The 13,391-nt window shown below is 36.1% G+C and overlaps 1 protein-coding gene and 1 pseudogene across 18 annotated transcripts in view; both read right to left on the reverse strand.

Moving 5' to 3' along the window:
* STK33 (serine/threonine kinase 33) overlaps positions 1 to 13,391 on the reverse strand; it is a 184,331-nt gene that overhangs the window by 61,283 nt on the left and 109,657 nt on the right. For 17 of the 18 annotated variants that reach the window (XM_036930987.2, XM_057507332.1, XM_057507331.1 and 14 more), the window contains 4 exons: positions 13,208 to 13,312; positions 7,583 to 7,721; positions 5,199 to 5,287; positions 3,348 to 3,432 (listed from right to left, as the gene is read on the reverse strand). In XM_036930987.2, coding sequence (XP_036786882.2) covers positions 3,348 to 3,432; positions 5,199 to 5,287; positions 7,583 to 7,721; positions 13,208 to 13,312 — 418 coding nt within the window. The remainder of the gene's footprint in view (positions 1 to 3,347; positions 3,433 to 5,198; positions 5,288 to 7,582; positions 7,722 to 13,207; positions 13,313 to 13,391) is intronic. The other variant, XM_057507335.1, reaches the window with a different exon arrangement.
* On the reverse strand, positions 8,982 to 10,033 carry LOC118934974 (peroxiredoxin-like 2A; annotated as a pseudogene).

Raw genomic sequence — 13,391 nt, forward strand, 5'->3', positions numbered from 1 at the left:
AATATTTTTCATCCATAAGAAGAAATCAGATCCTACCATTTGCAACAACATGGATGGAGCTAGAGAGAATTATGCTCAGTGAAATAAGCCAGCCGGAGAAAGACAAGTACCAAATGATTTCACTCATCTGTGAAGTATAAGAACAAAACAAAAACTGAAGGAACAAAATAGCAGCAGACTCACAGAACCCAAGAATGGACTAACAGTTACCAAAGGGAAAGGCACTGGGGAGGATGGGTTGGAAGGAAGAGATAAGGCGAAAAAGGGGCATTACGATTAGCACACATAATGTAGGCGGGGGGCACAGGGAAGGCAGTGCAGCACAGAGAAGACAAGTAGTGATTCTATAGCATTTTACTACGCTGATGAGCAGTGCTGTTATGGGGTATGTGGTGGGGACTTGATAATGGGGGGAATCTAGTAACCACAATGTTGCTCATGTAATTGTATGCTAATGATACAAGAAAAAGATGTTCTCAGGGGGAAAGTATGTAATACAGTCTTAAATGTATTTGTTAAAAAACATTTAGCTTAGGAAATTAAAAAATAAACCAAAAGTGAGTAGAAAGAAGAAATTCAGAAAGATAAAAGCAGAAATTAATGTAAAAGCAAACCAGTTAACATGAGACTCGAACTGGTTCTTGTCTTAGCCACTAACAAATTTGATCAAGAAGAAAATGATTACTATTATTATAACAGCTAAAATTGGGCACCATGTTCCAGGTACTGTGCTAAGTACTGTAAATATATTTTCTCATTTAATTCTCATGTCAGCCTAATAGGAAAAGATACTATTACCATCCTAAACACATCCTTTCCCCTTCCTGTTTTATTTTCTTCCTTAGTACTTCTCTCTAACATACCAGGTAATACCATGTGTCTTACTTTTTCATCTCATTCAATGTTTGTGCTAACAGGACATTTTTATATTTTGTTCACTGCTGTCTTATCAATACCTAGGCTTTGACATGAAGTGGACCCTCAAAATTTTTTTGACGAGTGACATAATCCCTGCTATACAGATGTAGAAAATGCAACAAAACAGTTAGTTGCCCAGGATTAACCAGATGGTAAGTAGCAGCACTAGAATCATGAGTTAGCCAGGTGATATCAGAGGCCATATTGCTAATATTACACCAAATTACCTTTTTAAAAAATGTTATTAATTATTAGTGTTATTATTAGTTATTATAATGATCACAGATACACAGGAGAATATGAAAATTATAAATGAATAAATATGCATATTTATGCCAATAAAACTTTGAAATCTCAATGTAATGAATGTTTTTCTAAATAAATATAAATTATTGAAATGATTCAAAAAGATGTGGAAAACTTGGATAACACAGTATAAATTGAAAATAGAACAGAAAATTCATCCCCCAAAGATTAGAAGGACCAAAAAAATTTAAGAGGAAATTTCATCAAACTATTAATGGACAGATCATTTCTATTACTTGCATGGCTCATGAGCACATAAAAAGTGAAATATTTTATTTGTTAAATAAGGCTAGCATGACCCTAACATCAAAAAAAGGTAAGAGCAGAACAAAAGAGGAAGCTATACTTAAGTTCCTAAATAAAGTGATGATAAATTGAATTCAACAGTATATTAAACCAAGTGGGGTTTAATACAAAAGTACAAGGATAGTTAAACATTTTTAAAATCTATTAATGTAATTATTTTGTTAATACATTTGAAAAGAAGAAAATATACAACCATCACAATAGATACAGATTTGAACAGACATTTCATCAAATAAGAGAATGACTAAGAATTACATGAAAAGATGCTTACCTTCACTACTCACTAGGGTAATGCAAATTAAAAACCACAATGAGATACAACTTCATGCCACTACAATGGCTATAGTTAAAAGGATAGGTAATACCAAATGTCAGCGAGGATGTGAAGAACCTGGAACCCTCATACATTGTTAGTGGGCAGGTAGAATGTGACAGCCACTTTGGAAAATCATTTGGCAGTTTCTTAAAAAGTTAAACATAAATAATATATGACCCAGAAATTTCACTCCTAAGTAGGTGCCCAAGGAAAATGAAAACATATGTCTACATAAAAACGTGTGCTCGAATGATCATAGCAGCATTATTTATAATAGCTCCAAACTGGAAACAGTCTCTATGTCCATCAGCAACAAATGGATAAACAAAATGTGTAAAATGTATACAAAATGTCTCCATTAACCTGTTCAGCAAAAAGGAACAGACTACACATTCATGCTACTACACGGATGAACCTGAAAAACATGATAAGTGAAAGAAAGCAGATGTACAAGACTGACTACATGTTGCATGATTTCATTTATGTGAAATGTCCAGAAAAGGCAAATCTAGAGAGAGAAAAGATTAGTGGTTACCGGGGCTAGGATGGGAAAGAGGTTGAATGCAAATGGGCATGAGACTACTTTTTGAGGTAGAATTGTTCTAATTGTTAGAATGTGGTGATAGTTGCACAACTCTGTGAATGTATAAAAAAATCATTGAATAGTACTTTTTTATGGTATTTAAATTATACTTTGGTAAAATGTTCAAATCACATGTGGATAAAATGAAGGTTCCTGTGGCCAGGATTCTCACCTGGCCCTGGTTGGCTAGCTCACTACACAGGTGTGGGCAATACATTATTGACTCTATATAAAGAGCTCTGCCCAGTGCTCTGGGCAACATGGTGGTATGGCTGCAAGGCTGCAGGAGAGCTGAACAGAGGCTGAAGTGGTGGCAGCACCGAGGACAGAGGCCCAAAGGATGGCTGTGTGGGCAGAGGGGCCCAGAGGCAGAGGCCGGCTTGCTGTGTGCAGACTCGTTCTGAGTGGACAGGATTTCAGTGATTGACCTGCCACTGTGGAAATAAAGTTGGGTACAACCCTTTCACCCAAAGAACGTTTTACTGTTATTTCTTTGGTCACACTGAATCTGTAGTGAACTTGCTCGGGGTTGAAACCCATTGGCAAGACATCACATTTAGAAAAATAGAAAACTGTCAGTACTTTGAGAAAAACTATTTGATGGCAATGAAATTGAATAAAAATGGAAAGAAGCAAAACACACATGTGATTTTAGCACAAATTAACAAAAACAATATTTTAGGATATAATTACATAAGAGATACAAACAACTATAAGAAGAGCCCAGAAAAATAATAAAACTGTAATCTTTGAAGATAAGACATATGAGAAAAATGCTGAAACAACTGAAATTATTTGACTTAAGAAAAAACTTGTTGAGGGCCATTAAGTCATGACAGTAAACTCAAATTACTCAAATTTTAATCCACATCAGCTGTTCTGCTTTTATATAGAAAAATCATTTAAAATCTAACATACCCATATAGATAGGAGTGCCACATGTGGTCTGCATCATGGCTTCACTCCTACCTTGCTTCTTCACTGCTAAGCCAAAATCAGTCACCTAGAAGAATAAAGTTAGAGTCACGTGTTTTCCAGTCCCAGCATTCACTCTATCCAAAGGTAGGATTTTCACCACACTGTAATTGCATTTAATTAAGGGGTTCTTGAGGATGGAGGGGCTTTACCTGTATTACTAATAAGGACTTTGCTTTCCATCCCCACCTACCCTCTTTGTGAAGAAGAAACTTGGTAACAAGAAGCTTGGTTTCTCAAATCTTGAGAAAACAGCCATGATGTTGATTATTCATTCCTTTCAATTAAATTCACCAGTTCAACATAGGAAGTTATATCTCCAAAGAAGGCATTTAACTTTTTTCAAATAAAAGTTACTTTTTAAAAGTTCTTTCATTGTAAAATACATTCTGGCCTTAGTATGTTTATTATCTGTTTTCCTGATACTCAAGCTAGAGTCTAGTTTATAACACTGTTATAAATGCAAATCATTATCCTTGTCACCACTCACAGAAGTTCCTCCTTACATAATTATTTATAAAACACTATGATAAACACTACCTTTTTCTTTACTATTATTTCCTTTGTGTTTCTAGAGTATACTAATTGAAACAATAACTACACTATTAAAAACTACAAGAAGCAAATTAACAGGAAAAAAAACCCTACAGTTATAACTACAAATACACTGGAGGCCTATGGCTGCAACTGCAGTCTTTCTGCTCAGCTCTAACTCTTGGTCATTAAACATTTGGTTATTAAATATTTAGTATGTGCCCTTCGTCTTGCCTCCCAAGTTGGAAGAGCCTTGGGCTGAAAAGCAGAAAAACAGGCACATTTATTGATCATACAACCAAAGACAGGCTCTTGGTCCACAGACTGAATGCAAAGTTTCCAGTGCCTCCTAGAATTAAAAAAAGTTCCTATCAACATGTGATATCACCATTTTTCTAAAAAGACTAATCAATTTCACCAGAAATTTTCATACTCATCCTACTTGGAGCATTAACACATATCTTTCTCCACAGAAAATCTATACAGATAACAAGTACACAAAAAGTTTCATGATCTAATTCATGATACTATGTTTCAGGGACTACTCCAGGAACCAACAGTGAATAAGAAATAAATAAGTCCTGCCCTCATGGAGTTTACAATAAAATATTTAAGAACATTTACTCAGGGGACAAGAACAATGCTGTTAAACCTATTTATATTACATAGGAATTTAGCTTCTGCAACAGATCAAGCTGTTCACAGAGATTTTATTTCTAAATGAACACATTCATATACTTTGAAAACAGCCATTATTAAAGTGCTAAATAATAAATAATATATCCTATCATTTATTTGATAGTAACACTTAATTTGAATAAAATCTTCAAGAATAAACACTTGGCATATTAGTTGTGCTCAGGACATAAATATTAATACCCAGGAAATTTTTCAATGAGAAACACAGACTTTAGCATTAATTTAGTATCAAAGGCACAGCCAAGGTGTGTTTTTTCTAAATCTATAAGACACATCAAATTACCAGGCATAATTTTGAAATTAATTAGAATTCAGAACATCTGTTTGCTTATAAGTAACTGATGATTTAGGGCTATTCAAATGAATATGTACTTAAAAAATTCAATAGCACCACTTAATTTGTAAAATTACTGTCAGTTATAACCCCTTTTGTGAAATTTTAATTTTGTTATTTTCTAGCTGCTCCATAGCCTCCAAAATGTATCTAAGGGGGATGTACTTTACCATTTTGCTATCAAACTGCTTATAGGCAAGTATTTACCACCATTTCTAATATCTTACCTTTATGTTTAAGTTCATTTCATTGTTAGCATCAATAAAGCTGCTCTTAACCATTATGTTTTCCAGTTTTAGATCTCTATGTACTATATCTACCAAGAAAACAAATGACAAATCAAATAAAATGAAGAATGGAAAAATGAAGAGGAAACAAATAGAACAAATGTATATGTATTTGGCAAATTAATGTCCACTGTTGAAAAATGTGAGGAAAGCCAAGCATAATCCTTCCCTGTTCCATTTCCTTATACTCAGATCCCTTTTCTCTACATTTCTAACCTTCAGGAGCTGTTTTATTTCACTTCTTTGTCTCTCCCTGGGCCTCTGCTGCCCCAACTGGGCTGTTCTTCATTCATGATGATTGGCCTCATGAGTGTGGAAGAGGATATCCTGCCCAAGTTTAGGCATTTCCAGGAGGAAGGAGACAACTGTAGTTACAACCCCAATAAACTGTCCCATATCCTTAGGTCTTCGAATAGAGGAATACTTCTTTACTTCTATGCATATGTCATTGCCTATATAAACATTTAACATACTGCAACTTGGCTGTAAGTATACAAACAGCACTTATTTCAGTGTATTTTTCTACATCAGCACATACTTTCCTACTCTTTAAACAAGCAAATACAAAACAAAAACCCTTGAGACACAAAGTCTCCAGTTGAACATGTTAGACCTCAGGTAGGATTTTTATGTACATGAAAATAATCATGTACCAAACACTTCTTTGCAAATAACTGATTTAGTTCAAATCCATAGCAATCATTTCTTCAGACTTAAAAAGTTATATGTATATATATAATTGCTAGACAGACATAGTTGAATGAGTTCTGTGACTGGCCATGGCATCTAACCACTTAGAGTTCCCTTACACAATTCTCAGCCTGTTTGGGGAATTTTTATTGTTTCTAGTGCTCTGCTTGTCTCTTCCTACATAAATACCACACAGCTTTAATTAATGTATCTTTATAATATGTTTTGATCCTTGGCAGGGCAAGAAGTCTCCCTGCTTCCCCTATTGTTCTTTTTCATTGTTTTCTTCACCATTCTCACCCACTTCAGAATAATTTTATCAAATTCCATGAAAAATCCTGTTAAGGTTTTGTTTGCAATTATATTGAATATATAGCTCAATGTGGGAGAATTGAAATTAGCACAATATTAAGCCTTTGGTTTCCCACCCTTGTAAAAATTGTTTCCCTCTGCCTGGGAAGCCCTCCCTTTTTTTTTTTTTGTCTGATTTTGTCTTATTTCTCAGTTCAAGTTTTGCTTTCTCTTTGAATCCTTTCCTGGCTTTCCAAATCAAATGAGGCACTTATACTCCTATGCTAATTGCACTTTCTGTGGTTCTCCATTTGAGAAGTCATCGGGTTGAATTACAATTTGTTGTCTATACTCGTTCTCCCACCAGCCTGAATCCCTTGAGGGCAGGGGCCTCGTCTATTAGTCTCTGTAACTTGGGGACCCACCAGGAGGCAGCAGGTGCTCAGGAGCATCTGCTGAATGAACTCCTGGGCTCCGGGACTAGCTCTGCCACCCCTAACCAGGGCACTTCACCTCTCGGGAACCAAGTTTTTTCTCATCTGTAAAATGAGAAGATTCTAAAGTCACATGTAAGCCAAACTAACTTTGAAGGAAAAAGAACATGAGGGAAAACAGCAGCTCTAACACCAAAGAATAGTAAAGCAATTAGAATAATTTTTAAATGTTAATTTTGAAGTAGTGAAACTATTGGGTATAATATTATAATGGTAAATACATGTCATTATGCATTTGTCAAAATCTACATAGTGGACACCAAGAGTGAACCCTAACAGAGCCCTAACATAAACTATAGACTTTGGGTGATAATGGTGTCAGTGTAGCTTCATCAGTTGTCACAAATGTACCATCTGGTGGGAGATGTTGATAACAGGGAGGCTGTGCTGGCATGGGCCAGGGTTTATGGGAAATCTCTGTAATTTCTGTGCAATTTTGCTGTGAACCTAAAACTACTCTATAAATTAAGTCTAAAAAAACCAAACAACAAATAAAAGACTAAGATATATAGATTTTTAACATTATTAATATATATTTTTAGAAATTTCACTTCTATTATTGACCTACTTTTGATTTGATATTAGCTGCTTTTCAGACTGTTAAATAGAAGTGTTCACAACATCATCCTTGTACATGTTCAACCTAATTGTATACCTGCCTTGTTTTGAGTTAAACTTATAAAGTTTAAAAAGAAACAATTAAAAAAAATTTTAAGTAAGATCTTCTATATTAGTAGGCATTATTTCTGTTACTTTGAATCTTGAGTATAATTATCTTTAAACAAAATTACCCTTAAACACAAATATCTGCCTTGATGGAGTCAGTGGGCTGGAGGATCCTCCTCTTACCCTTATTGTGAAGATAGGCTATAGCTGATGCGAGACTTTGAATGATCCACCTTGTCTCATTCTCTGAGAAATGCTCTTTCCTATCCAGAATTTCTTTGAGTTCTCCATCCTCACAAAGCTCCATTACAAGGTACATTTTCTGACATGTATTTAAAAAAGAGAGGGAGAGAGAGTGCAAATTATATAGTTGGGGATCTTTAAAATGTTATATAGTGCACATATATAGTAGAAATACCACAATCTTAATCATTATTCTGTTCATTCAAAAATTTATTATCTGTCATGTATAAGATAGAGTGCAGGATACTAGAGGGACAAGGCCCTTCACAGAATAATTTTTTCAAGTTTCATGTAAACTGGTAACTTGTGAACTTGTAAACTTGCAATAGGTGCTCAGCAAATATCTGCTGATTGAACCTATGGGTTCCAGTATTAGCTCTTTCACACCTGACCAAGTCACTTTACCTCTCTGGAACAAAGTTTCTTTTGTTCCAGAGAATACTTAGAGTAATTTTTTAATGTTAATTTTAAAGTAGTGAAACTTTTGGGTATGATACAATAATGGTGAATATATATCATTATACGTTTGTCAAAATCCACATAATGTACACCACCAAGAGTGAACCTAAGACACAGTCTTTACCCTCAAGGAACTCACAGTATAGTTATAATCACAATAGAAGAGGATTGCCCAAAATACCATGAGGTTATTGATGAAGGGAGCCTCTGCCTAAACAATGCTCACTGAAGAGGCAATATTAAAGGCAGATCTGGGTGACTGACAAGGATTTGTGGGTAGAGAATGTGGACAAGAATAGGCATAATACATGGTATCGGCAAAGACTCCAAAGTTTGAAACAGCACTAGCTATTAAGAGGATAACGAATATCTCAGTATATTTAATAGCACTGGGAGTTTGCTAGGATAGAGAAAAACAGTACAGTGAGGGATGGGGCTAGATAGAACAGGTTGGTTCCAGGTTGTAAAAAGTCTTGGATATCCCACAAAGGAGTTTGGGGTTTTTGCTATATAAAGCAAGGCACCACTGAAGTTTTTTAAATGAGCTAGTGTCTGCAGCTGGGGGAAAGGTGTGTGCTATTATCAATTTTGCATTTCTTTTTTTTTTTTTAATATTTAAACAAAATTTCTTAAATTGAAGTAGAGTTGATACACAGTATTATATTGGTTTCATATGTACAACAAAATGATTCAGTAGTTATCTACATTACTAAATGCTCACAAAAACTCTCAATCTTCAAAGTCAATCACCAACTTTCCTTAGATTTTTGAAGACGTGAAAATAAAACTTATTTCAAGTAACAGCGCTCAAAAACCTTATATATGTTTGTAATGAGGTATAGCAATCAACTTTAAGCCTCACATTTTCCAGGTTTTAGCTGAAATAACCCTCACTAGTTTCTCCCATCTTTATCAGTCTTGTTTGGGACCTGTTTTGCCTTACTGGGCTTAGTCAGAGTACAGTATTAAAGTACATTAATGATCTATACTGAGAATATGGTGTAAGCAGTCTTCTAACTCCTTACGGACATGAGTGGAAACATAACACATCCTGTGAACACAGATGTATGTGCCCTTGGTTATCCCTGAGCTGGGCAGTTTCACACAATCGTTTTTTCTCTGAGGCTGAAGTCTACTTTGATCTTCCTAGCAGCTTCCAGAACAGAAATTGGCTTTGCTTTGTCTCCAAATTCTTTTTCCCAGTGCTCAAGAAAAATGCCCACCTTTCCTGATCCCACCATAAAAACTCCCCAAGGATGAAGCCTTCGCCTTCCAGGTTTCCAGAGAAGCCTCCATTCCGGGCCTGGAAGAAGTTGTACCAGACACCCAGATGGTCAAATCCCAGAAACACCATCCTCCGCCTTTGGGGACCACAGAACTTTTTCTTTTCATCCAGGAAGATTTCTCCTTTGAAATAAGGCTGGAAGTCCTCCACTTCAGTCCTAATCTGTTCCTTCACCACTGCATAGAGGGGGAAACTCAGCTCGTCCAACTTGGGCTTCAGGGAGGACAGGTCCACAGCCTCCTCTCGACATAGGAAACAGCCTGGCCTCCACACAGTCATAATCACAGACCCACTCTTTTCCCAGAGCTCCTTTGCTTTGAAAGTCCTTGGTTCCTTCTCCAGAGTTTTCAGGTCTATATCCTCCAGATACTCCAGCGTTGCTTTCTGGGTCTTGGACAGAAACACGTCTGTGTTGGCCAGGAGCAGTGCCAAGGCAGCAGTCCCCAGAGCCCCCGCACCAATGGACCACATTCCTATGGTGAAGAAACTTGTATCCTGGAGGAAAGACATGCCTGGAGACTGAGAGGAGGAAGATGTTACTGCTCCTACGATAGCTGGAATCTGATCTCTGTGCAAGGCTCTCGCTGGGCAGCCAACCGGAAGGCATCCACAGCGTCCACACCTCTGCTTCTGCTGACAAAGAGCTCAGTTTTGCATTCTAAATGAACTACTCTAACAGGAATGTAAAACAGGGCTCAGCAAACTTATACTGTAAAGGCCAGAGCCAGATAGTAAATATTTTTTCAGCTTTGTGGCCCATACAATCTCTTGCAACTACTCATCAGCTGTTATAGCATAAAAGCAGCCATAAACAATGCAACAAAACTTTCTTATAGACTTTGAAGTTTTAGTTTCATATACTTTCCACGTCATAAAATATTACTCTTTAAAATTTTTTCCAACCATTTAAAAGTGTAAAAATGTTAGTTTATAGGACAAAGAAAATCGTGTATTATGGTGTAGTACGCTGACCTCTGTAGAGCATAGATGTGAGACACAGAATGGAGACAAGAAAGGGAAGGAAAAAACGTGGTGAAAAATACTTAGGAAGAAGAAACAGTGGCATTTAGTCACTAATTGGGTGTGAGTAGTAAAAAGCCATGGATGAAAGCCCCTTTCATATTTGTTTCTGTTAATGTATATTAACATTGCTTTAGGTATTTCAACAGTCATCTACTGAGTCAAAAAGATTCAGTCAGGCAAATGCAAGTCTTTTTCATCCCTATTGCTATTCAGTCACAGATCACCCTCCACATCTCTATTCTGTTCTGTGCTGCTAGATTTTTGTTACCATTTTTAAGATTTGGGGGTCTGATTCTATTCTGTAACCACTACAATGCAATTTGTGTTCAATCAGCAAGCACAAAAATAAGAAGAAAAGGTTAACACTCTTTCTTCCTACACTCAAAATTTTGATTCGCTAAAGCTCAGGATCCTTGAGAATTTCAGAAGTAACTAAAGAGTTCTGCAAAGCCTAACACATAAATAAGCTTCTGAATTAGGCCATATTTTTCCCACTGATAACACTGGTATGGCTCACTGACACATAAACTGGTAAGTGAGCTATTTGGAAGGGAAAGTTACATTATCAGGGCTTACAATATAAATTGATGTCAGTTTTAAATATGTAAGTTGATCAAAGTTAGTATCTTTGAAAGTTTTTATATCCAAGCAGAACCCAGCAGTCTCCATGAACTGAAGAGATGGATCTAGGAGTCCAGGAAGTTCAAGACAACTAAGGTTCACAGGCCAGAGTAGAAAAGAGCAAAATGCTGTACGCAGAGAAAGCTCCAGATTTTGCAGAGGGTCCCCCTCAAGTTTTCAATGGAGTATAATTCAGAGCATGCGTATGACAAAGTACCCAAAGCTGGAAAAGAACCATGCAGAAGGAGCAGAGGGAACAATTGCTGGAGCTTACACATGTCCAGGAAGAGTTCGTATTCCCATTAGCCAGAGTGGAAAATCTCATAATTCAGAGGGCGTCAGGTAGAGTACTCAGAAGGGTCTTACCTCACTAGTGAGAAAAAATTAGCCCTAGACCAAAGGCTGCTTGGGTGCCACCTAACAAGGCTTAAAGTAAGCTTCAAAACTATCAAACTGTCTCCAAGTAACTTAACTATGTCCTAGAATAAAGCTCAAGAATAGTTGTAAGAATGCAAAAATATCCAGCATCCAATAAAAAATTAACAAGGCATATAAAGATGCAGGAAAATATGATCCATAATGAAGGAAAAAATCAATCAAAACTGGCCTCAAAATGACACAAGATTAGTAGAAGAAGACATTACAAGTTATTATTCCTATATTTAAGAAGAAGGAAGAAGTATTGAGTATGTTACATAGAAACATGGAAGATAGAAAAGAACCAAACCAAACTTCCATTGGAAGGGATAAAGAGCACATACGACAGCACAGAAAAGGAGATTATTGAATCTGAAGACATCGCAATGGAAACTATGCTAAATGAAACAAGGAGAGGAAAAGGATTGAAAAAATGAATAGAGCATCAGTAAGCTGCAGACAATAGCAACCAATCTAACATGTGTACTTGGAGTCTCAAAGTGGGAGATGGCAGAAAAAAATATTTGAAGAAATAATGGCCAAAATTTTCCTAAATTTGATGAAAACCAAAAAACTCATAGATCTAAGAGGCTCTATAAACCCCAAGCACAAGAAACATGAAGAAAACTACACCAAGGCACAACATAACAAAATTGTTTAAAACTAATGATAAAGAGAAAAACTATTCTAAGAAGATATGGGGATAAAAGAAATCACAACTTTAGGAATGAAAAGAATAGAAAAGATTTTTGGTATCACTGCCATTTCCTGCTCCCCTAAAGGATAATTGTGATCTTTAATAGTTAGTAAGCATTCCTGATGAACCAGGAATAAATTGCATAACCCAAATTTGCTATTACTGCCCTGGAGACTGCAAAGGGAACAATGAACTATAAGTAACATTTAATGAGACAGATGCTTTATATCCAGTTTCCCATTTAATCCTTCAACTACCTGAGGTTGATACTATTGTTAAACCCATTTTACAGGTGAGAAAACTGAGTTATAGAGAGGTTGAATAACTTTCACTGGTCTTATAGCTAAGTGGTGAAACCAGGATTCAAATGCACAGGCAATCTAAACCCAAAGACCACATGCCTATGTTACAGTACCTATGTTAAATTTCTGTATTATATATTATACTGTATATTATTATACACTATATTATACTGACTCCAAGCAGAGAAACACCCAAGCCCACAGACACTAAACAAAATGGAGGCAGAAATGACAAGTAACACAGGGTTCAGAACAATGCTGAATGAAAATTAGAGCCATTTAAAGAGACAAATGATAATATCCAGGGAAGAAGAAAGACCAAACATGTTGGTAAGACACCAATGACAAATATTCTACATAGTGCCAAATATTCCCATGCCAATTTTATTATAAAGGTAATCTTGCAAAATATGACAACATTCGAAGAGTCTTTAATGGAGAAAAACCAAGAACCAACAAAAGGAAAGCCACCTCTAAGGAAATTCCTATCACTACTGGGCTGTGTATGAAGTTGTTTCAATTTTTTAAACATTTTTTTTCAATATGCCACCCAGAAATATCACTAAAGACATCAATCTAATCATTAGACATCTAATTATACAATCAATAATAAAAGTCTTCCAGAATGCTCTCATCAATCTCCAGTGACAGACTCATGCCAAGGACATGAGCAAATGTGCCTTACAGGGGTTACTGCAGAAGAGAATGATGTTCATTTTGTAATAATAACTTTGCAGATGCAGCACCTGATTAAGCCTTACCTTAGGTGTCTCAAAAACTTGTTCCAAATGTATGATGTGTTCATGTTTCACACTTTTTAGGATGTTTACCTCCCGTTCAAGTAACTTCACAGCAGAGCTTCCAGCCTTTAAAATGAGAAAACACAAAGTTCACATATGAATGTCACTACTATATGCCTCAATATAAAAGTCGGTTATTTTTATC

Source organism: Manis pentadactyla, chromosome 9 (assembly GCF_030020395.1).
Source record: "Manis pentadactyla isolate mManPen7 chromosome 9, mManPen7.hap1, whole genome shotgun sequence".
NCBI lineage: Eukaryota > Metazoa > Chordata > Mammalia > Pholidota > Manidae > Manis > Manis pentadactyla.